This window comes from Rhinoraja longicauda, chromosome 1 (genome assembly GCF_053455715.1).
Source record: "Rhinoraja longicauda isolate Sanriku21f chromosome 1, sRhiLon1.1, whole genome shotgun sequence".
NCBI classification, from domain to species: Eukaryota; Metazoa; Chordata; class Chondrichthyes; order Rajiformes; family Arhynchobatidae; genus Rhinoraja; species Rhinoraja longicauda.
In genome coordinates, this window is record NC_135953.1 from 97,037,832 (window position 1) to 97,059,334 (window position 21,503).

Here is a 21,503-nt window from a genome sequence, read left to right on the forward strand (position 1 = left end):
TTTTTTGCAAATCCGCAGTCCTGTAGATAAAGAGCAAACTTTTGGATTAGTTACAATTGATTAGTAATCCTAAATTAAGCAATCTGGCTATTAAGTCAGTATAAGAATATATTATGATTGGTATCATGATTTCAAAATTATAAACAGACAAAAAGATTTGCAGCAAATTTCATTTGTTTTAAAAGTCAAAAAGCACATGCTGGAAATTGGAATAATCAAACAAAATGCAACACTAGAACGAGAAACAGAGTTAGTCTTAGAGGTTAAAGACCACTCTGAAGAATGGTCTTTGATCTGAGACATTTATCTATTTTCCTTTCCACAGATGCTGTCTGACCTACTTAAATGTTTCCAGCATTTTTGTATTTATCAGGCATGTGAATGAGGTGAAAAAAAAGGGGAAAAGAGCAGAGCGTTTGCTCGAGGCGTACAACCGAGGTCAAAAAATTGGAAAACTTTCACACAATTACCAGTTTCAAGCCTCTTAGTGCATTTCAAAGTAAAAACAGACATTTTGTCTACCTTACAAAATAATGAACTGAGATGAGGAAAAACTTTTTCAGTCAGAGAGTTGTGAATCTGTGGAATTCTCTGCCTCAGAAGGCAGTGGAGGCAAATTCTCTGAATGCATTCAAGAGAGCGCTAGATAGAGCTCTTAAGGATAGCGGAGTCAGGGGGTATGGGGAGAAGGCAGGAACGGGGTACTGATTGAGAATGAACAGCCATGATCACATTGAATGGCGGTGCTGGCTCGAAGGGCCGAATGGCCTCCTCCTGCACCTATTGTCTATTGTCTAATGTGAATATGTCACTGTACACTAATAACATTTAAGTAAATTTGCACATTAATTGATAATCAGCCCAAAAAGGTGGCAATTGGCTTTTCTGCTGGGTTTTATATTTTAACCCTGTCTTAATTTAGTTATATAATCTTACACTTAAATTTAATATTTACTCATTACAGTTCCACCACTGATTTTCTGGCACTCTTGGTTCCAGAAGTTTGCTGGTTTATCCAGCAGGCCAAGGAAGTCGGCTATGGGGATAGATATGCTGGCACCAGCTGGGCTGGAGTTCCAGAGCCCCGGCCGCAGGTTACAAATTCAACCCACTGATCAGCCATGATGAGGTCGAAATTGGCTATCTTGCCCAGCCTAGGTGCCACATTTCCGGGGAGCCTTCCAGGGCGCAGGGCATTTCTCGTGGAACCACTAGCAACCTCTAGCGGAACCCTAGTGTTCATTACAAGTCTATACATCGTTCACTTTTTTTCCTTTCTTTTTTTCGATCCGATTTCTCCGTTTATTTGGCAAAGTGAAAAACGCGGAAATCATGCAAAAAGTGCGGAAAATGGATTTTAAAAACGCAGAAATCCGCCGAAAAATCACATGCCTGATTTATTATTTTAGTTGTATTGAATGCTGTTGTAAGATGGTTTCAGTGGAATTACTGAAAACTTCAACTTTGCGTTTTATCAACTATATTAAAATTCATAACACTGATATAGGGACCTCTCATGTCATCAGAGCTACACAGTTATACTCTTCCCAACATGCCCTCAATTCTTATGACTGACAGGCAATCATCATTCAGGGCAGCACAGTGGTGCAGTGATAGAGTTGCTGGCTCACAGCATCAGAGACTCTGGTTCGATCCTGACTACTAGTGCGGTCTGTACGGAGTTTGTATGTTCTCTCTGTGAACGTGTGGATTTTCTCCGGGTGTTCTGGTTTCTTCCCCACACCAAAGACGTACAGGCTTGTAGATTAATTGGCTTTGGTAAAAATTGTAAATTGTGCTTAGTGTGTAGGATTGAGCTAGTGTACGGGTTGGGTTGATCACTGGTCGACGCAGACTCGGTGGCCTAAAGGACCCGTTTCCTTGCTATATCTCTAAAGTCTAAAGTCCAAAAGTAAATCTTTTTATCTAACATTAATAAAATTCAGTAATATTTAGTAATTATGCAATCATACGTGTATTTAATCATGATGTCACATGTGCACCATGATGTGTAGGATTAATATCACAACACGCCGGGCAAGTCGAGGAATATTGAGGGGTTGGGAAAGAAGACAATCAAACAAGCGAGCCAAACAGGGTCAATGAAAGAATTAAATACTTCATTATACTTATCATTCATTGGTATGAAAATAGGTTCCGAAAATCAATACCCCTATAACTAATTCCACAGATTTTACGTTTTAATTTGTTAATCATGAGTCATTGCATCAATACTGGAAAGAGCAAAGTAATGCATCTTGTATTAACAAATCAATACAAGCATTAATAGGCTGCCGAGAAACAAATTAAAACAAGACTGATAGTAAAACCCAAGAATACTAACAAACCAATTCTAGAACATAATGCGCTTAGACTATTTCTGTGACATTAATTAGAACAAGTCTTTTACTATTAAGACTTTCATTGTACATAGTAGGTGATTACACCTGACAGCAATATGCACATTCTCTGAATTTGATCATGGTATATTTTTGTGCGTGCAGTTACATATGGTTTGTTTTTAAAACAGAGATGACTTAATGATTCACAGGTTTCATTTTGGCAATAAACTCAAAATCCCATTAGTAAAATTGATCCTCTAAGTGCCCCAAATGTGGTTGTGAATATTAATTTAACAGAGTCTTCATTTTGGACTTACGGCTATCATAGCAAATATTTCCCAGGGCACGTCCTGTTTGAAGAAGCACTTCTTGATCTTTGTTATTTAGCAGCAGAACCAATGGTGGAATCAATCCTGTATCCACACACGAGCTTCGCATCAAATCTGGAAACAGAATGAATATCGTCACGTCAAAGTATTCCTCAAAATAAGCCTATTGTAAATCAGTATGGCTTAAATGAAAGATTTGATCAATTGGAATTCACACCCAGGTTAAGGTATTTACTTAAATTAATTAAAACACAAGAAAAATACCAGACAATGACCAGTGAGTATAGTTCTATTAGTTTTAAAAATTAAATGGCCAAAACTGGTCCACAAGTTCTAAATTGGGGCAGACAAAACTTGATTGAGGTAAGTCGTTTGTGGGCAAATGTATTCCAAATCTCTCACATTCAATCTGTTCTGAATAGAACGGAAATGGTAAAATCGCATTTCAACACCTTCACCAAAGATACTTGAAAAAACGTTACAATGACATTTCAAATACAAAAATAGCTACATAAAAAGATTTGCAACATTTACTTGTGGACAAACCAATAAGGATATAACTGAAAAAATCTACCTGATGCAGCCACTTCACGCTAACAAAATGCAAGAGCGGTCAATCTGAAACAATTTTCCATAGGATGTATTTTTATAAAATTGCTTCATTAAAACTGCAGCTCAAAATATAATGGAGCTCTTGAGTTCATGACTAATTTGCTAGAAATTTCCTTTCATCAAAATGGATAGCGCACAATTCTATCCCATCTTAAAAAATATTTTAATTTTCCTTCATCCACCCCACCTGTTCTGTACAATATTTCCTGCCAAAAGAACAGACAAATGTGTATGTAAGCAGCAGGGCTTCATGGTGAGCAAATGCATGATCCAACGTGTCTTAAGGGAATCAAAGGTGGGAAAAGAGCTAGAAATATCCAACAAGTGCTGGCATATAAAAATAGAATCGATAGTTCTGTTACAGAGCTGAATAGGCAGTACTGATGAATGACAGAATATGGGATTATTGCTAAATGTAAGGTCAAACATAAAGGTCACAATTGCATAACGTTATCTTCAGCCCAAGCTGGGGTACGGATAGGGGTTGGGGATAAATAGTGAGAGTTGACCAGTACCTAGAGAATTTACACCTGTTGGTTAACTCTTGCCAAAATAATTCTTAATATACAATGATGCCAGAGAGCAGAATTAATCATAGGGCAGCACAGTGGCGCAGTTGTAGAGTTGCTGTCTTACAGTGCAGAGGCCCAGATTTGATCCTGACTGTACAGATTTTGTATGCTCTCGCTATGACCGCATGGGTTTTCTCCGGGTGCTCTGGTTTCCTCCCAAACTCCAAAGATGTGCAGGTTTGTTGGTTGATTAGCTTTGGTAAAATTATAAATTGTCCCTGGTGAGTAGGATCATGCTAGCGTACTGGGTGATGGCAGGTCAGCACGGATTTAGCAATCATACGTGTATTTAGTACCTGCATCCCAATAAAATACTTTCTTTGGCACATCTGTGGAAGTTGGTGACGTTTGTTGGGGACATGCTGAACTTCCAAAGCCGCCTTAGGAAATAGAGGCATTGGTGTGCTTTCTTGGTCGTTGCTTCAATATGGGTGGTCCAGGAGAAGTCATTAGTGATATTTACTCCTAGGAATTTGCCAAAATGCGTTTGCTATTCTCTATAACTGGATCATCTGCAACACTCTGTTGCAAAAACCCTCTGCAATTGGATCCATGGCTTCCTGACCAACCGACCCCAATCAGAGGATAGGGAACAAATTATCCTCTACGATAATCATCAGCACTGGTGCTCAGCAAGCATGCGTTCTCAGCCCCCTTCTTTATTCCTTATACACCCACGATTGTGCAGCCTTGCATAAATCTAATTCAATTTACAAATTCGCAGACGACACCACCAATGTGCTCGGATATCAAATAATGATAAGTCGGAGGACAGGAAGGAGATTGAGAACCTTGTGTCCTGGTGGCGAGACACAACCTTTTTCTCAATGTCTGCAAGACAAAGGAGATAGTGATCGACTTCAGGAAGTGTAGCTGTACACATACACCAGTTTGCATTGACGGCGCTCAAGTCGAGATGGTTGAAAACTTCAAATTCCTAGGAGTAAATATCACTAATGACTTCTCCTGAACCACCCATATTGAAGCAACGATCAAGAAAGCACACCAATGCCTCTACTTCCTAAGGCGGCTTTGGAAGTTCAGCATGTCCCCAACAAACGTCACCAACTTCCACAGATGTGCCAAAGAAAGTATTTTATTGGGATGCATCACAGCTTGGTTTGGGAAAAGTTCCCTTGCAGAGAATTGTAGACGCAGCCCAGACCATCAGACTAACCAACATCCCTTCCATTTACTCCATTTATACCTCACGCTGTCTTGGCAAGGCCAGCAGCATAATCAAGAACGAGTCACATCCTGGCCATTCCCTCTGCTTCCCTCGCCCATTGGGCAAAAGATATGAAAAAAGGTGTGAAAACACACACCTCCAGATTCAGGGACAGTTTCTTCCCAACTGTTACCAGGCAACTAAACCATCCTACTGTAATCAGAGAGCAGTCCTAACTGCTACATACCTCATTGGGACCCTCAGATTATCTTTGATCGGACTTGACTGGGTTAACCTTGCACTAAACGTGATTCTCTTATCATGTATCTGTACACTTCAAATGGCTCGATTGTAATCATGTATTGTCTTTCCACTGGCTGGTTAGCATGCAACAAACGCTTTTCACTGTACCTTGGTACACATAATAAACTAAACTGAACTGTTCCTGAGATGCATCTCTAAAGTCTAATCATGAAAGTAACTCATGGAATATGGTGTGAACTGGGAAAGTTAGTGTTTTCTGCATTCATGTATTCTCGTGTCTGCAGAAAGGATTGTTGGAAGGAGGAGAGAGGTATAACTGGGACATTCTCATGGGAGTGAACATCATTGCAGATATTGTGCTGGTAACATTGAGCCATCAATTAGAACTGGAACAGATTAAGAACTGCACAAGGTAGTGAACAATGAGACAAATATTGAAAGATGGTGCGTCTAATACATCAAGTACTAAAAAAAAATTGAGGAGAATTATAAAGGATGTGTCAACATTTCAAAGACGCTGGTGGCTGTGACAAGACAGTTTCTCCTGCTTGAGGCATTCAAAGTCAGACGCAGGATAGGAGGGATGAAGGTCAACATACACATTTGCAAAGCTATTGTACAGCATATTCAGAACTGAAATATCAAAAAGGAAAATCTGCAAGATACTGCCAATCTAAAAAAATTTAAATGCCAGGCATATTCCACATCTGGCAACACCTGTGGGAAGTTAATGTTTTACATCAATGACCTTTCATCAGAACTTGGAAAGTGAGAAAACAAGTTTGTTTTAAGTTACAATGGGAAGGATGAATAGAACAAAGGGAATAATTCTGATAGTGCAAGGCAAGGGTTGCCCATATGTTCCTATTGTTCATAGTCAGTATTTATGAAAGCAGTTAGGAAGAGAACAAAGAGAATATTAAAACTGTAAATAAAGGTGAGAACAACTGCTGAAACCAAGAAAAGGTCAGAAATTCTCATGGCTTCAGGGTTTAGCATTGTTTCTAATCTGCATAAACTCATAAGTGATAGGAGCAGAATTGGGTTATTCTGCCCATCAAGTCTACTCCACCATTCAATCATGGCTGATTGATCTCTCCCTCCTAACCCATTCTCCTGCCATCTCCCCATAACCCCAGTACTAATCAAGAATCTATCTCTCTGGCTTAGAAATATCCATTGACTTGGCCTCCACAGACTTCTCTGGCAAATAATACCACAGATTCACCACCCTTTGACTAAAGAAATTCCTCATCTCCTTCCCAAAGGAATGTCCTTTAATTCTGCAGCGATGACCTCCAATCTTAGACTCTCCCACTGATGGAAACATCCTCTCCACATCCACTCTAGTTATGCCTTTCACTATCCAGTAAGTTTCAATGAGGTCCCCCTCATCCTTTTAAATTCCAGCGAGTACAGCCCCAGTACTTTCAAACGCTCATCATATGTTAACCCACTCCTTCCTGGAATAATTCTCGTAATCCTCCTCTGGACCCTCTCCAGTGCCAGCACATCCTTCCTCGGATATGGTGCCCACAATACTACAAATGCGGTCTGACCAGCACCTTATGGAGCCTCAGCATTACATCCCTGTTTTTGTATTCTAGCCCTCTTGAAATAAAAGCAATAAATGCATGTCCCTTTGCATTCCCTCTTAACAGCCTTCAAATCCCAAAGTAACCCCATAAACATCTGGGCAACCTTGGCCTCACCCCATCAGAAATATTCCCTTTGTCCTCTCCATCTCCTGATCTTCTCTGTAAGTTCCAATCAGGTGATTTCGACATGAAACGTTAGCTTGGTTTCTCTAACCACAGATGCTATGTGAACCAATTGTCTTCAGTATTTTCTTTTTAAACAGTATATATTTCATCTACTGTTGGCACAGCTTATTAAAAAAATTAGGTATTATATGTAGTATTTGCATTAGCTAGCATTGTTGCCTGCACAACCATTAATTCCTAAATTCAACCCATGCATTAACATTCTGCCAGAAAACACCATCAAGAATTTAAACAAGTCTTAAATTTTAAGGTTTTTGTTAATACCTTGTCTTGCAAACTTTGAATTGCTAAAATTATTAGGATCTTTTTTTGAACCGAGGTGGGACAATACATTCCATCAGCTCCATCAGAGACCTTATTGCATACCTCAGTAATATTTTAAATGATACAATGCTATCTGGATCCGTTCCTACTAAATATATTTGGCGTGTACAAGGTAATAAGAAAGTTTAATGCTTTGTGTGTGGAGGCATGTGATATTTATCAAGGAAGAGAAAAAAAAGATACTGGAGATCTTCAAACTGACAAAGGTAAGTTAGTCAGGTCAGCTTAAAAGGGGAAAAAAAACACACCCAATGTTACATACTTTTATCAGGGAGTCCAGCCGTCTTTGACACTGATGAAAACAATCCAAGTTCATCCAGTCCCTTCACAGACAATACATCCTGATTAACCTCTTCTGCACCCTCTCTAATGCCTCCACATTCTTCATGTAATGCGGCGATCAGAACTGCACACAATACTCCAATACATTAGCCCGAAGGGTCCTGACCTGAAACGTCATCCGTCGATTACCTTCCACAAGTCTGATCTGGGGAGTTTTCCCACTTTTTTTGGACAATACTCCAAATCTGTCCTAACAAAGTTTTATACAGCTGCCACATCTTGTATACTTTACACACCAACGGATGAAGGCAAACATGCTGTATGACTTCTTTACCACCCTATCAACTTGCCTGCCACTTTCAGGGAGTTGTGGATTTACACCCCATGATCCCTGGTACTAAAATGCTTCCAAGGGTTTGCATAATTGTATAATTCATGCAATAACTTTAAATGCAAACCTTTAGTAACAGATAGATGCACTGAAGATTAATTTATGAAATATTGAGGCCAGGTACCAAAAACATTAATTGCACAAATTTATGAAAGACTGCTGCTCTAAAACAAAATACAACATCAATTGATGGGGCAGCAAAATTGAAAACATTCCTGCAGAGAGAAGACCTCACCATTTTTGGCTATTTCCGCTATAATGTTTGCTACTTTTGCTGCACATGAGCAGTGTGGAGACAGAAGACGTGGGAAAACTTGAAGAATGCCACTCTCCTGGAGCTTTACGCTGGTTTCTGCGTCTGCAACAGAGATTGTAATAATAAATTAAAATTCCAAATAATCCACGAAAAACATACTTTTCGAAAAACAAACTAAGGCAACTCCATTCATATCCAAGGCAAATAATGAATTGGACAGATTATATATTCTGCCTGTTATGACTTTAAACTTTAGGGAAAGAAGATTTAAAAATTATACCAGGAGGAACTTCAAAGGATAGGACGTGAATAACTGTAGAGACAGCCAACAATAATGTTCGTGTCAGAGTTAAGATTGTTGAAAATTAAATACTGGAGGTGATTTGGTTAATATATGGAATGGAATTATACATCATGAAAAATATAAAATAGGTCTGAAGTAGGGTCTTGACCCAAAATGACCAGTCATCTTTCAATGTGTAGGAAGGAACTGCAGATGATGGTTTACACCAAAGGTAGACACAAAATGCTGAAATAATTCAGCGGGTCAGGCAGCATCTCCATAGAGAAGGAATGGGTGACGTTTCAGACTGATGAAGGGTCTCAACCCAAAATGTCACCCATTCCTTCTCTCCAGAGTTGGTGCCTGACCCACTGAATTACTCCAGCATTTGAGTCTATCATCACCTATCAATGTTCACCAGGGACTGCCCAAACTGCTGTAACTCCAGCACTTTGTGTCATTTTCTTGTAAACCAGCATCGACAGTTCCTGGTTTCTAAATATAAATTAGGTGTTGCGGATGGGGAGCATACTTAAACCAGCCAGTGTATGTCGAAATAATGTTAACACCGATGGTCTAACCAGTGCTTTGTAAGACATTCACCACCTTTATTTCTGTCACAATCTTTTGCATAATATTAGATGGTATCATCAAAGTTTTGAAAATATTTACAGATAACTAAGGCAACTCCATTTTTTACTGTACAATTTTCATAAAACAGTAATAGCAAAGCTTTGATTAAAAAATCTTGCAGCCATACATTGGCTAGTAGAATTATAATACGAAGACCGAGATGATTTTTTTATTTCCTACAATTCCCTATATTATAACTTTTCCAGATGATTATGTAAAATGCTCAAAAGTCTGAAATCCCCACATAAGCATTATGAAAGCTGCGGATGGATAAAAAGATCCAGCATATTGACCCAGGAATGATGAAGAAACAGCAATTTCCAAATCAATGTGGCTGGTGAAGGAAGGAACTGCCGTGTTCACAAGAGATTGCACGTTTTGGAAGTGCCGCGAAAGAATCCTTGGCAAACTGCTGCAATGTTTTCTGCAGATCAAGGACTTCAATGATATGCCTGTAGTCTTTCTTTCACAAAATGCTGGAGTAACTCAGGTCAGGCAGCATCTCAGGAGAGAAGGAATGGGTGACGTTTCGGGTCGAGACCCTTCTTCAGACTGATGTCAGGTGGGCGGGACAAAGGAAGGATATAGGTGGAGACAGGAAGATAGAGGGAGAACTGGGAAGGGACTCCCCAGTGTCCCCAGCCCTGCACGTAAACGGGAAACGCCGGGGCTGGTCGCCAGCAGTTGCTGCGGTGGCCGGCCAGACTCACTGCCTCTTCGCCTGGGATCGGCGATCTGGGAATCGCTTCCTGAGCGTCCCCCCCCTTACAGTGTTGGACATCCGCTCCAGTAGGCGGGGGGGCCACTCTCACCACGGTGAACGGCAGACCCATTAAGACCTGCGGTGTTCACACAGTCCCGCTCATCTTCGCGGCCTACCATTTCACCTGGCCCTTTACTATCGTGGACGTCCCTCTTTGTCGATGTCCAGCGGGAGCACCTGATCCACTCCGCGACGCTCGAGCCCATCTCCCTGCGCTCGGTCGATACCGGCTGCGTCGCCTCGGGACCCGGTGTCGGCGGTCGGCAATCAATACGCACAGGCAGACTATTCTGACTCCCTACTTCCACACCACGAGTCCCAAGCACGGGGTGAGTCACAATATCCAGACCACAGCACCCCCCCACTCCACACCCGTGCGCGCCAACGCCCGCCCAACAGACTCGGCATCGCCCGGGAGGAGTTTCACACCATGGAGTCCCTGGGGATCGCCTGGAGTTCCGACACCCCGTGGTCCCCAAGGCGAGCGGCGGTTGGCGGCCATGTGGTGACTACCAGCGGCTTAACGACGTGACCACTGCGGACCGGTATCCCATCCCCCATATCCAGGACTTCAATGCACACCTGGCGGGGGCCAAATTCTTCGAAGGTGGACCTGGTGCAGGGATATTATTAAATCCTGGCCTACCCTGACGACATCCCCAAAACGGCAACAATCACACCGTTCGGCCTTTTTGAATTCTTGAGGATGCCTTTCGGCCTCAAAAACGCCGCACAGGCCTTTCAACGCCTGATGGACTGCGTGTGCCGCGGGCTTGGGTTCGTCTCCGTCTACCTCGACGACATCCTCGTGGCGAGCCGTTCCCGACAGGAACACTGCTCACATCTCCGGCAGCTCTGTCAGCGGCTCGATGAGCACGGCCTGGCAATCAACCTCGAGAGGTGCCGGTTCGGCCTCACCTCCATCGACTTCCTCAGGCATCGCGTGACTCTGCAGGGTGCGATTCCACACCCAGACAAGGTCGAGGCCATCCGCCATTTCCAGCGTCCTTCAACGGTGCGTGGCCTGCAGGAGTTTGTGTGGATGGTTGCCGTCTATCATCAGTTCGTGCCCGATGCGGCCATTGTTTCAGCTCCAGGCGTGTAAGCAGAAGGAGGTGCAGCGGCACGATAAGGCGGTGTCTGCTTTCAACGAGGCGAAGGAAGCCCTCGCACGGGCAACGATGTTGGTCCACCCGCAAGAGGGTACGCCGACCGCCCTGACGGTGGATGCATCGGAGAAGGCAGTTGGTGCGGTACTAGAGCAATTCACGGCCGGCTGCTGGCGCCCACTGGCCTTTTTCAGCAGAGTTAAATACCGTCCAGAAGAATTACAGCGCGTTCAACTGCTCGCCCTGTACCTGGCAGCTCCGCACTTCCACTATTTTCTGGAAGTCCGCCCATTCACTGCCTAGTACGAGAGAGCTGGATAGAGCTCTTAAGGATAGCGGAGTGAGGGGGTATGGGGAGAAGGCAGGAACGGGGTACTGATTGAGAGTGATCAGCCATGATCGCATTGAATGGCGGTGCTGGCTCGAAGGGCTGAATGGCCTACTCCTGCACCTATTGTCTATTGCCTACACCGACCACAAGCCCCTCACTTTCGCATTCGCGAAGGTGTCGGACTCGTGGTCTGCCCAGCAGCAGCGCCAGCTGGCGTTTCTAGTCAGAATTCACCACCTCCATCCGCTTCGTCGAGGGGAAGGAGAACCGGGTCGCCGATGCACTGTCCCGCCCCACTGTCAACGCCATCCTGGACATGGCCCCGGGGATTGATTACACCACCCTGGCAATGGCTCAGCGGGAGGACAGCGAGATGTCTGCCTACAGGACTGCCATTTCCAGCCTACAACTGGAGGACGTGGCGTTCGGTCCAGTGCGGACAACGTTGCTCTGCGACGTCTCGTCTGGCCAGCTGCGGCCCATCGTCCTTGCTGCCTGGCTTCGGGAGGTATTCAATGTCATCCACGGCCTGGCCCACCCTTCCATCCGGGCGACCACAGCGTTGGTGGCCGCCCATTTCATGTGGCATGGCCTGTGCAAGCAGGTCGGCCACTGGGGACGGTCCTGCATCCCTTGCTAGACGGCAAAAATACGACGCCAAGTCCAGAATCTCCAGCGATTCTGCGTACCACGCCTTCTGCGTACCACGACCACGTACACATTGTGGGCCCTCTTCCACCGTCTCGCGGCATCACCCGCCTCCTCACGGCAGTGAACTGTTTTACGCAGTGACCGGAAGCCATTCCGCTGTCCGATACCTCGACGGTGACGTTCGCTCGCGCACTGTCACAGTTCACCTCTGAGCTCTGGTCCTCGATGGCCCTCCTGTTGGGCGTGCAGCTACACCATACCACGGCCTATCACCCGCAGGCAAATGACCTGGTGGAGAGGCTCCACTGGCAACTCAAGGCCGCACTGAAGGCGCGACTCATCGGCCCGGAATGGCTAGACGCTCTACCGTGGGTCCTGTTTGGCATCCGGACCGCCCCCAAGGAAGACTTGGGCTCATCCTTGGCGGAGCTCGTTTACGGATCGTCGCTCACGGTGCCTGGTGAGAATGGGGATTGGTGCCAGGAGCCACCCTGGTTCTCCTTACAGCACCTCCGCGAGCGAGTAGGCAAGCTCGCCCCTGTGCCGACGTCTCGCCATGGGGCTTTCTGCCCGCACGTGCCATCAGCTCTCCGTGACTGTCCCTGCGTCTACCTGCGCCGTGATGCACATCGGACGCCACTCCAGAGGCCGTACGAGGGCCCGTTCCGGGTGCTGGAGCATGGTCCTACCATCTTTGTGCTGGACATGGGGGGCCGGAGGGAGACTGTGTCGGTCGACTGGTTGAAGCCGGCACATCTGGACATTGATCTGGCCTCGGCCGCGGGGACATCTTCGTTCTCGGCCCCCTCCACCTTTCCCTTTGCCGGCCCCTGCGTCGGCTGACCTGCGTACGCGATCTGGCCGGCTTGTGCGCCCGCCGGTCCGTTTTGTGCCTCCAGTTCTGGGGGGGGGGGGGGCTGGTCCTGTGGCGGCTCCCAAGAGTCAGGCCACTCCCTCATCAAACCCTTCGGCACGGTGATGGGCAGGTCCGGGGACAGCTCCCAGCTGCGGGTACAAGTAGCAGGAATTTCTGGCGCGAGAACAGGGTTCAGTCTTTCACTGAAGCGGAGAGTAGTGTGCTGCTAGAAATAAAAGCCTTTACGGAATTTGCCTGGTTCCTCTCCTTCATTCCGGGCCCATTTCACGCACCTGCTACACTGGTGACCCAGGTGGGCGGGACAAAGGAATTCTGGACTGTTAATTCAATGCATTGAGATTCAGTTTGGAATAATTGATAACTAAATAACATTTGAAAAGCAGCGAAAAAAGAGGATTGTTCTTAATCCAATACAGATTTTAAAAGGTGATGACTGTGTATCAATTGTTGTTAAAACAAGTAATTGATAACCATGCTTCACAATTACACTATTCCCACTCAATGACCCATCTTGTGCTCTTAGTTTCACTGCCACATGGTCTGAAAAAAATCAACCAGAACTTCACTGCAGTATTCTTCATTTTGGAAACATGATTTAACCCCCCCCCCCCCTCCCCTCCCCCTCCATGCAGTTTATTTAAACCATTGTAACAGACAACAGTGCAGGTCACACGCTTTGTACAGTTTCTGCTTTTCAGCGGCACTTGGCATTTGAAGGCCCCAAAATGTCCAATCCCCAGAGTCATAATTGTACATTACCCTTTTCAGTTCTCAGAACTGAAATCTTGTCTCAGATTTTGACTTCGTCTCAGAAGTGCTAATTTTGCTTTTTACAACTCGCAGCACACTGCAGACTTGAAATCAATATTTGAAATTGCAGCAGTCAACTCGTTTCCTGGGGCAGAGGCACTGCAAAGCTTCATTTGCAAGCTTTAAATTTAAACATCAGGAACAAATGCACACAAATGCAAATATTAACTTCCATCATCACAGCAAATAACCAAAGATCAGTTTAAAGTAACAGCAACATTGCCAGTGCAAAAGATGACCTAATGCGTAGGGGGTGATGTAAATCCACTAATACTGTATTCCAAAAGGCACAACTCTTAACCTCCCTCCGACTTTGAAAACAGTGCACTCATCTTCACCCTCTTCCTCTAAGCTCCAGTTAGGTTTTTGTTTCAGCTAGTGAATAGATTTATCCATCCTAAATGACACCAATACAATTGTGACTTGTGACTAGTAAATTAATCTTAAACCTCAAATAGGTTTACCAATTATCCTTCATCAGCACCCAGCTGTATCAGCACTTCCAAATTCAATTTTATCTATCCAATTTCTTCCATCCCCACATACTCACTGTTACTTCTTGTGTTGCCAAGTTTCTTACTTTATAGTCCTTTGGAAAAAAACATACCATGTTAGCTTCCACACCATCAAGGACCCACACCAACCACCCTGGCCACACTCATTTCACTCCGACCATCAACAAAGTGGTCTCGCAGCCAGAAACCCATGACATCCTGTTCAGCAGCAGCTTCTTCCCAACAACCATTTGGCAGTAGAACACTAACTATACTACAAACTGTCTTGTTTGCATTGGGAATGTTGGCCTTTGTTGAACTAATATTACTTTTTAAATTTATTAAACTTTTCTTTGTTTGTGTTTAGTTTAGTTTAGTTTAGAGATACAGCACGGAAACAAGCCCTTCAGCCCATCGGGTCCGTGCCAACCAGCGATCCCCGGACACTAACACTATCCTACACATTAGGGACAATTTACAATTTTTTACCGAAGCCAACTAACCTACAAAATTGTCATTTTTGGAGTGTGGGAGGCAACCAAAGTACCGGGGAAAGCACAGGCGGTCTTGGGGGAAATGTATGAACTCCATACATACATATGTAGCCGTAGTCAGGATCGAACTCGGGTTTCTGGCGCTGTAAGGCAGCAACTCTATGGCTATGTCACCGCTCCGCCCCTTATCACTGTGTTATCTATGAGTACTGCGTTTACAGACTTGTTATGCTGCTGCTAGTAATTACATTAGTTTGTTTTAAGCACATATAACAATTAAAAACTTGGTTCTTTTTGGTCATGTGATAGTAGAATTAGGCCATCCGGCCCATCAAGTCTACAACGCCATTCAATCATGGGTAATCTATGTCTTCCTCCGAACCCCATTCTCCTGCTTTCTCCCCATAAGCTCTGACACCTGGACTAATCAAGAATTTATCCGTCGCTGCCTTCAAAATATTCAAACTTGGCCTCTACAGCCTTCTGTGGCAAAGAATTCCACAGATTCACTACCCTCTGACAAAATAAATTTCTCCTCATCTCCTTCCTAAAAGAATGCCCTTTAATTCTGAAGCTATGACCTCTGGTCCTGGACTCCCCCACTAGTGGAAACATCCTCTCCACATCCACTCTATCCAAGCCTTTCACTATTCTGTATGTTTCAATGAGGTCCCCCCCCCCCCTTCATTCTTCTAAACCCCAGCGTACAAGCCCAGTACCGACAAATGCTCATCATAGGTTAACCTACTAATTCCTGGGATCATTCTTATAAACCTCCTCTGGACCCAGCACATCCTCCCTCAGATATGGTGCCCAAAATCATTCACAATATTCCAAATGTGGCCTTACCAGCACCTTAGAGCCTTATCGTTACTTCCCTGTTTTTGTATACAAACCCTCTTGAAATAAATACTGGCATTGAGTTTGCTTTCTTCACTACCGATTCGACTTGCAGATTACCTTTTTGGGAATCCTGCACCAGCACTCACAAATCCCTTTGCACCTCCGATTTCTGGATTCTCTCCCCATTTAGAAAATAGACTATGCCTTTATTCCTATTACCAAAATACATGACTCCACACTTTGCTACATTATATTCCATCTGCCACTTCTCTGCCCACTCTCCCAACCTTTCCAAGTCCTTCTGCAGAGTCCCTGCTTTCTCACCTGCCCTTCCACATATTTTCGTATCATCCGCAAACTTTTTCAATTCCCTCGTCCAAATCATAAATATACACCGTGAAGAGTCGTGGCCCCAGCACTGACCCCCTGCGGAACTCCGCGAGTCACTGGCAGCCAACGAGAAAAAGCTCCCTTTATTGCCACTCAACCGTTAGTCACATTCAGCCAACCTGCTATCCATGCTAATATCTGCCCTTTGATACCGTGGGCTCTCATCTTCCTTAGCAGCTTCACGTGTAGCACCTTATCAAAGACTTTCTGAAAATCTAAGTAAACAACATCTACTGACTCTCCTTTGTCTGTCCTGCTATTTACTTCTTCAAAAAATTCCAGCAAATTTGTCAAGCAAGACCACCCCTTCACAAAGCCATGCTGATTTCAGCCTATTTTATTGTGAACTTCTTAGTGTTCCATAACCTCATCCTTTATAATGGCCTCTAAAATCTTACCAGCCACCGAAGTCAGACCACCGAACCAGCCTCTAGTTCCCACTATTCTGCTTTGCTCCCATCTTGTGCAGCGGGGTAATATTGGCAATTTTCCAATCATCTGGTACCTCTCCTGTCTCTAGTGATTCTTGAAATATCACTGTCAATGCCTCCACAATCTCTAAAGCCACCTCTTTCAGAATCCTCGGGTACAGTCCATCTGGTCAGGTAACATATCTACCTTCAGCCCTTTCAGTTTCCCGAGCACCTTCTCCCTAGTAATAGCTTCTCCACTAACTTCCACCCCCTGACTCTCTTGAATTTCAGGCACATTGCTGGTGTCTTCCACTGTGAAGACTGATGCAAAAAAAGTTATTAAACACCTGTGCTGTTTCTTTATTCCCCATTATCACTTCCCCTGCATCATTCTCCAGAGGTCCAACTTCCACCCTTGCCTCTTTCTTACTCTTTATATAACTGAAGAAACTCTTGCTATCCTCTTTTATATTATTGACTAGCTTACCTTCATATTTCATCTTTTCTCCCCGTATTGCCTTTTTAGTTACCTTCTGTTGTTTTTTAAAAGCTTCCCAATCCTCTGGCTTCCCACTAATCTTTGCTATGTTATACACCTTCTCTTTTAGTTTTATATATACTATCTTTGACTTCCCTTGTTAGCCACGGTTGCCTCTTTCTCCCTCTGGAATCTTCCAAGACTTGACTCTCAAGTGCTGACAATACCCAACTGTTGTGTGCCACTGAAAACTCTGCAGTGTTTAAGTTGTCAGATGGTTTATTCAAAATAGTAATGGATGAACAGTAATTTCCTACTTCTAACATTTGTGAACAAACCCATCATCTCCAGGATGTCCTCCTTCTTTAGGAAATGGGGGTTCCCCTCTTCCATTATAGATGAGGCTCTCACTAGGGGTCTCCTCGATATCCCGCAGCTCCGCTCTTACTCCCCCTCCCCCCCATACGCAACAAGGACAGAGTCCCCCTTGTCCTCACCTTCCACCCCATCAACCGTTGCATGCAGCATAAAATCCTCCAACACTTTCACCACCTCCAACGGGATCCCACTACTGGCCACATCTTCCCATCTCCACCCCTTTCTGCTTGCCGCAGAGACCATTCCCTCCGCAGCTGCCTGGTCAACTCGTCCCTTCCCACCCAAATCACCCTGTCCCCAGGTACTTTCCCCTGCAACCGCAGGAGATGCAACACCTGTCCCTTTACCTCCCCCCTCAACTCCATCCAAGGGCCCCAACAGTCTTTTCAGGTGAGGCAGAAGTTCACTTGCACCTCCTCCAACCTCATCTATTGTATCCGCTGTTCCAGGTACATCGGCAAGACCAAGCGCAGGCTCGGCGATAGTTTCGCTGAACACCTCCGCTAAGTCCGCCTTAACCTACCTGATCTCAGCACGAGATGCTCAGCAGTTCTACTCCTCCTCCCATTCCCAATCTGACATTTCTGTCCTGGGCCTCCTCCATTGTCAGAGTGAGGCCCAGCTAAAATTGGAGGAACAGCACCTCATATTTCACTTGGGTAGCTTACACCTCAGCGGTATGAACATTGACTTCTCTAACTTCAAATAGCCCTTGCTTTCCCTCTCTCTCCATCCCCTCCCCAGTTCTTCCACCAGTCTTACTGTCTCCGATTACGTTCTATCTGTCCCGCCCACTCCCCGGACATCAGTCTGAAGAAGGGTCTCGACCTGAAATGTCACCCATTCCTTCTCTCCAGAGATGCTGCCTGTCCGGCTGAGTTACTTCAGCATTTTGTGTCTATCTCCCATCATCTCTAGCCCTCACTACAAATTTTGTTTCCAAATTGCTAGAGAAAGTGATGTCACTGCTAAACCACACTCAGTAACCCCAACACAAATACTCCTGTAAATTTGAAAAGAAAACACCAAATACTTTCACAACAGAAATAAAAGTTTCAGATTGAAAATCTTTCGTCAGAATAGAAAGATGAGATCATCTACCTGAAACAGCATTGCTCTCACAGATGCTACCTTATCTTGAGTATTTCCAGCATTTGCTGCTTTTACAATTAGCAGCCTCAACATATCTGTCACAAGAGTAGCCTCTGACCTCCGACCACAACTTGGTTCACGTCCTGCCCAGGTATAAGCCAATGGCCCTGAGACTGCCTGTGACCACAAAGTCAGCGAGGAGGTGGTCACAGGAGGCCTGTGACGCTCTGCAGGGCTGCTTTGAGGTCAGACTGGTCGCACTCTGTAGTCCACATGGAGAGGACATTGATGGATTCACGGACTGTTACCAGCTACATAAAGTTCTGTGTGGATAGCATTGTCCCTGAGGTGACTGTACACCGTTTCCCAACAACAAGCCCTGGGTCACCAGTGACATAAAGGCCCTTCTCAACCAGAAGAAGAGGGCCTTCAAGAAAGGTGACAGGGAGGTGGTGAAATGGGTGCAGAAAGACTTGAAGGTGAGACAGACGGGGCAAGGACGACTATAGGAGGAAGCTGGAGCTGAAACTTCAGCAGAACAACATGAGGGATGTGGGGAGCGGTCTGGGGAGGGAAAGCAATCAGAACTGGGCCATCGAACTAAACCTGCTTTTTTAATAGATTTGATGGTGGGGCCTCTGCCCACCCCCCCCCCCTGCTCCCCGACAGACTCTCCCCTCAATCACTCTGCCCTTTTTTTGTCGCACCTGACCATCAAGGCTGAGCTGATGAGGAAGGAGCTGAACAGACTCTGCCCAGGCAAAGCCACGTGTCAGCTCGAGGGTACTCAAGACATGTGTCAGCCAGTTGTGCGGAGTACTCCAGCATATCTTCAACCTGAGCCTGGAGAGGGTTCCTGTGATGTGGAAAACATCCTGCCTGGTTCCTGTACCAAAGAGGACACGCCCCAGCTCTTCCAATGACGACAGACCAGTGGCGCTGAATTCACACATCATGAAGTCCCTGGAGAGGCTGGTGCTCACTCTCCCGCGACCCCTGGTTAAACCCTACCTGGACCCCCTGCAGTTTGCTTACCAAATAAAGATGGGAGTTGAGGATGCCATCATCCACCAGCTCCATCGTTCCTATGCTCACCTGGATAAGCTGGTAAGCATTGTGAGTAATGTTTTTTTACTTCTCCAGTGCACCATCCGGCCTGCACTGTTAGGGAGCAAACTAACGAAGATGCGGGTGGATGCTCCATCGGTGTCCTGGATCACCAACTACCTGGTTGGACAACCACAATATGTCGGGCTTCAGATCTGTGTCCCGGACAAGGTAGTGAGCAACACAGGGCCTCACAGGGGACGGTCCTCTCACCCTTCCTGTTCACCATCTACACCTTGGACTTCTGATATAATTCGGACTCCTGCCAACTGCAGTTTTTAGATGACTCTGCAATTGTGGGATGCATGAATGAGGGATGGGAAGCTGAATGCAGAAGTGTCGTCAACGACTTTGTTGAGTGGTGTGGGCTGAATCACCTGCAGCTCAACACTAAGGAGTTAATGGTGGAATTTAGAAGAACACCCCTGTCCCCAGTCTCCATCAATGGTGTGGATGTGCAGTTTACCAGGGAGTACAAATACCCCTTGGAGTTTACCCGGACAGTAAACTGGTCTGGTCCTGGAACGCTGAGGCCCTGCACAAGGGACAGCCTGCGGTACTTTTTGAGAAGGTTCCGCTCCTTCAACATCTGCAGTAAGATGCTGCAGATGTTCTACCAATCGGTGGTAGCCAGTGCCATCTTCTTCACTGTTGTGTGCTGTGGCAGCAGGGCGAAGGCCGCAGAGGCAAATAGGATTAAAAAAACATCAGGAAGGCTGGCTCCGTCCAGGAGGGAGGGAGTTGGCTTCATGGGAGGTGGTCTCAGAGGGGAGGATGCTCCTTAAACAGCGGAGCATCTTGGACATTCAGATCGCCCCCTTCATGAGTGCTCAACCTGAGGAGCACCTTCAGCAAGACTGGTTCCACCAAGATGCAGCACAGAACGCCACAGGATATCCTTCTTCCCTGTGGCTATCAAACTGTACAACTCCGCCCCCTTCTGACGTGGGGTGGACTGACTCCTCTCCTCACTCTCCCCCCCCCCCCCCCCCCCAATCTTTGCACCCCCCCAATCCTTTCCACTCATCACTGTAATTTCATGCATCATGTATTTTGTGTTTTATGACTGTTGGCAGATCAACTTCCCTCCTGGGATAATTAAAGTTCTATCGTATCGAATGACACTACATCTGTGCCATTACCAGACTGGATCACTTCTATAATTCACACAGGCACCACAGCGGCACAGCTGATAGAACTGCAGCCTCAGAGTGCCAGAGACTTGGGTTCCATCCTGACCTCAGGTGCTGTCTGCGTGGTGTTTGCACGTTCTCCCCGTGACTGTATGATTTTCCTCCAGATGCTCTGATTTCCTCCCACATCCCAAAGACATGCGGGTTTGTAGGTTAATTCGATTCAATCGCTTCGATGTGTCGGGAGTGGATGCAAAAGTGATATAACATAGAACTTGTGAACGGGTAATCGATGGTCAGCTGAGGGGTCCAATTCCATGCAGTAGCTTCCAATTAAATTTTATCACCCAATTCTGCTTGAGGCTCTGCTCAATGCCTTCAATTCTGCACTCGGCTATTTCCGCACTCACGATAGTCCAAGTTCCTCCCCCAGTTTTGATTGACTGGAATTCTAACAAGTTTGTTACTAAACCAATTTTTAAATGACTCCATTGCCAGTTGTCCTTTAAACTACCAAATGGCTCAAAATTGTGGAAACACCTCTAACTATTCAACACATTGCTTGACATTTAAAAAAATCAAACCCTTTGGTGAAATTTGATTTCATCAAAAAAAAATTATAATGCTCCTGTAAACACTTGATTGTTCACATTAAAGGCACCAAGTAAAAATCAAGCTGCAGTGAGAAATCATATTTTACACCATAATTCATGGGAATTCTCCCACAATTGTTTCGTCCATTCTCTACTCTCAGTAAGAAAAAACTAAGGTAATATTGCATACACAGCAATGCAAGTAACCAATACAACATTCGTATGCACTCACCTATTACTGCCAAAGTAATTCAGCTTTTTGTAATCTGTCATATTTGAACTCCTTGTAATGGAATCCTCAGGACTT

At 45.3% G+C, this 21,503-nt stretch overlaps 1 protein-coding gene across 2 annotated transcripts in view; it reads right to left on the reverse strand.

Moving 5' to 3' along the window:
- The window catches only part of rap1gds1 (RAP1, GTP-GDP dissociation stimulator 1), a 78,474-nt gene that overhangs the window by 45,325 nt on the left and 11,646 nt on the right, over positions 1-21,503 (reverse strand). For both annotated transcript variants that reach the window (XM_078403116.1, XM_078403107.1), the window contains exons 3-4: positions 8,304-8,426; positions 2,660-2,785 (exon numbers count right to left, since the gene is read on the reverse strand). In XM_078403116.1, the coding sequence (XP_078259242.1) occupies positions 2,660-2,785; positions 8,304-8,426 (249 nt within the window). The remainder of the gene's footprint in view (positions 1-2,659; positions 2,786-8,303; positions 8,427-21,503) is intronic.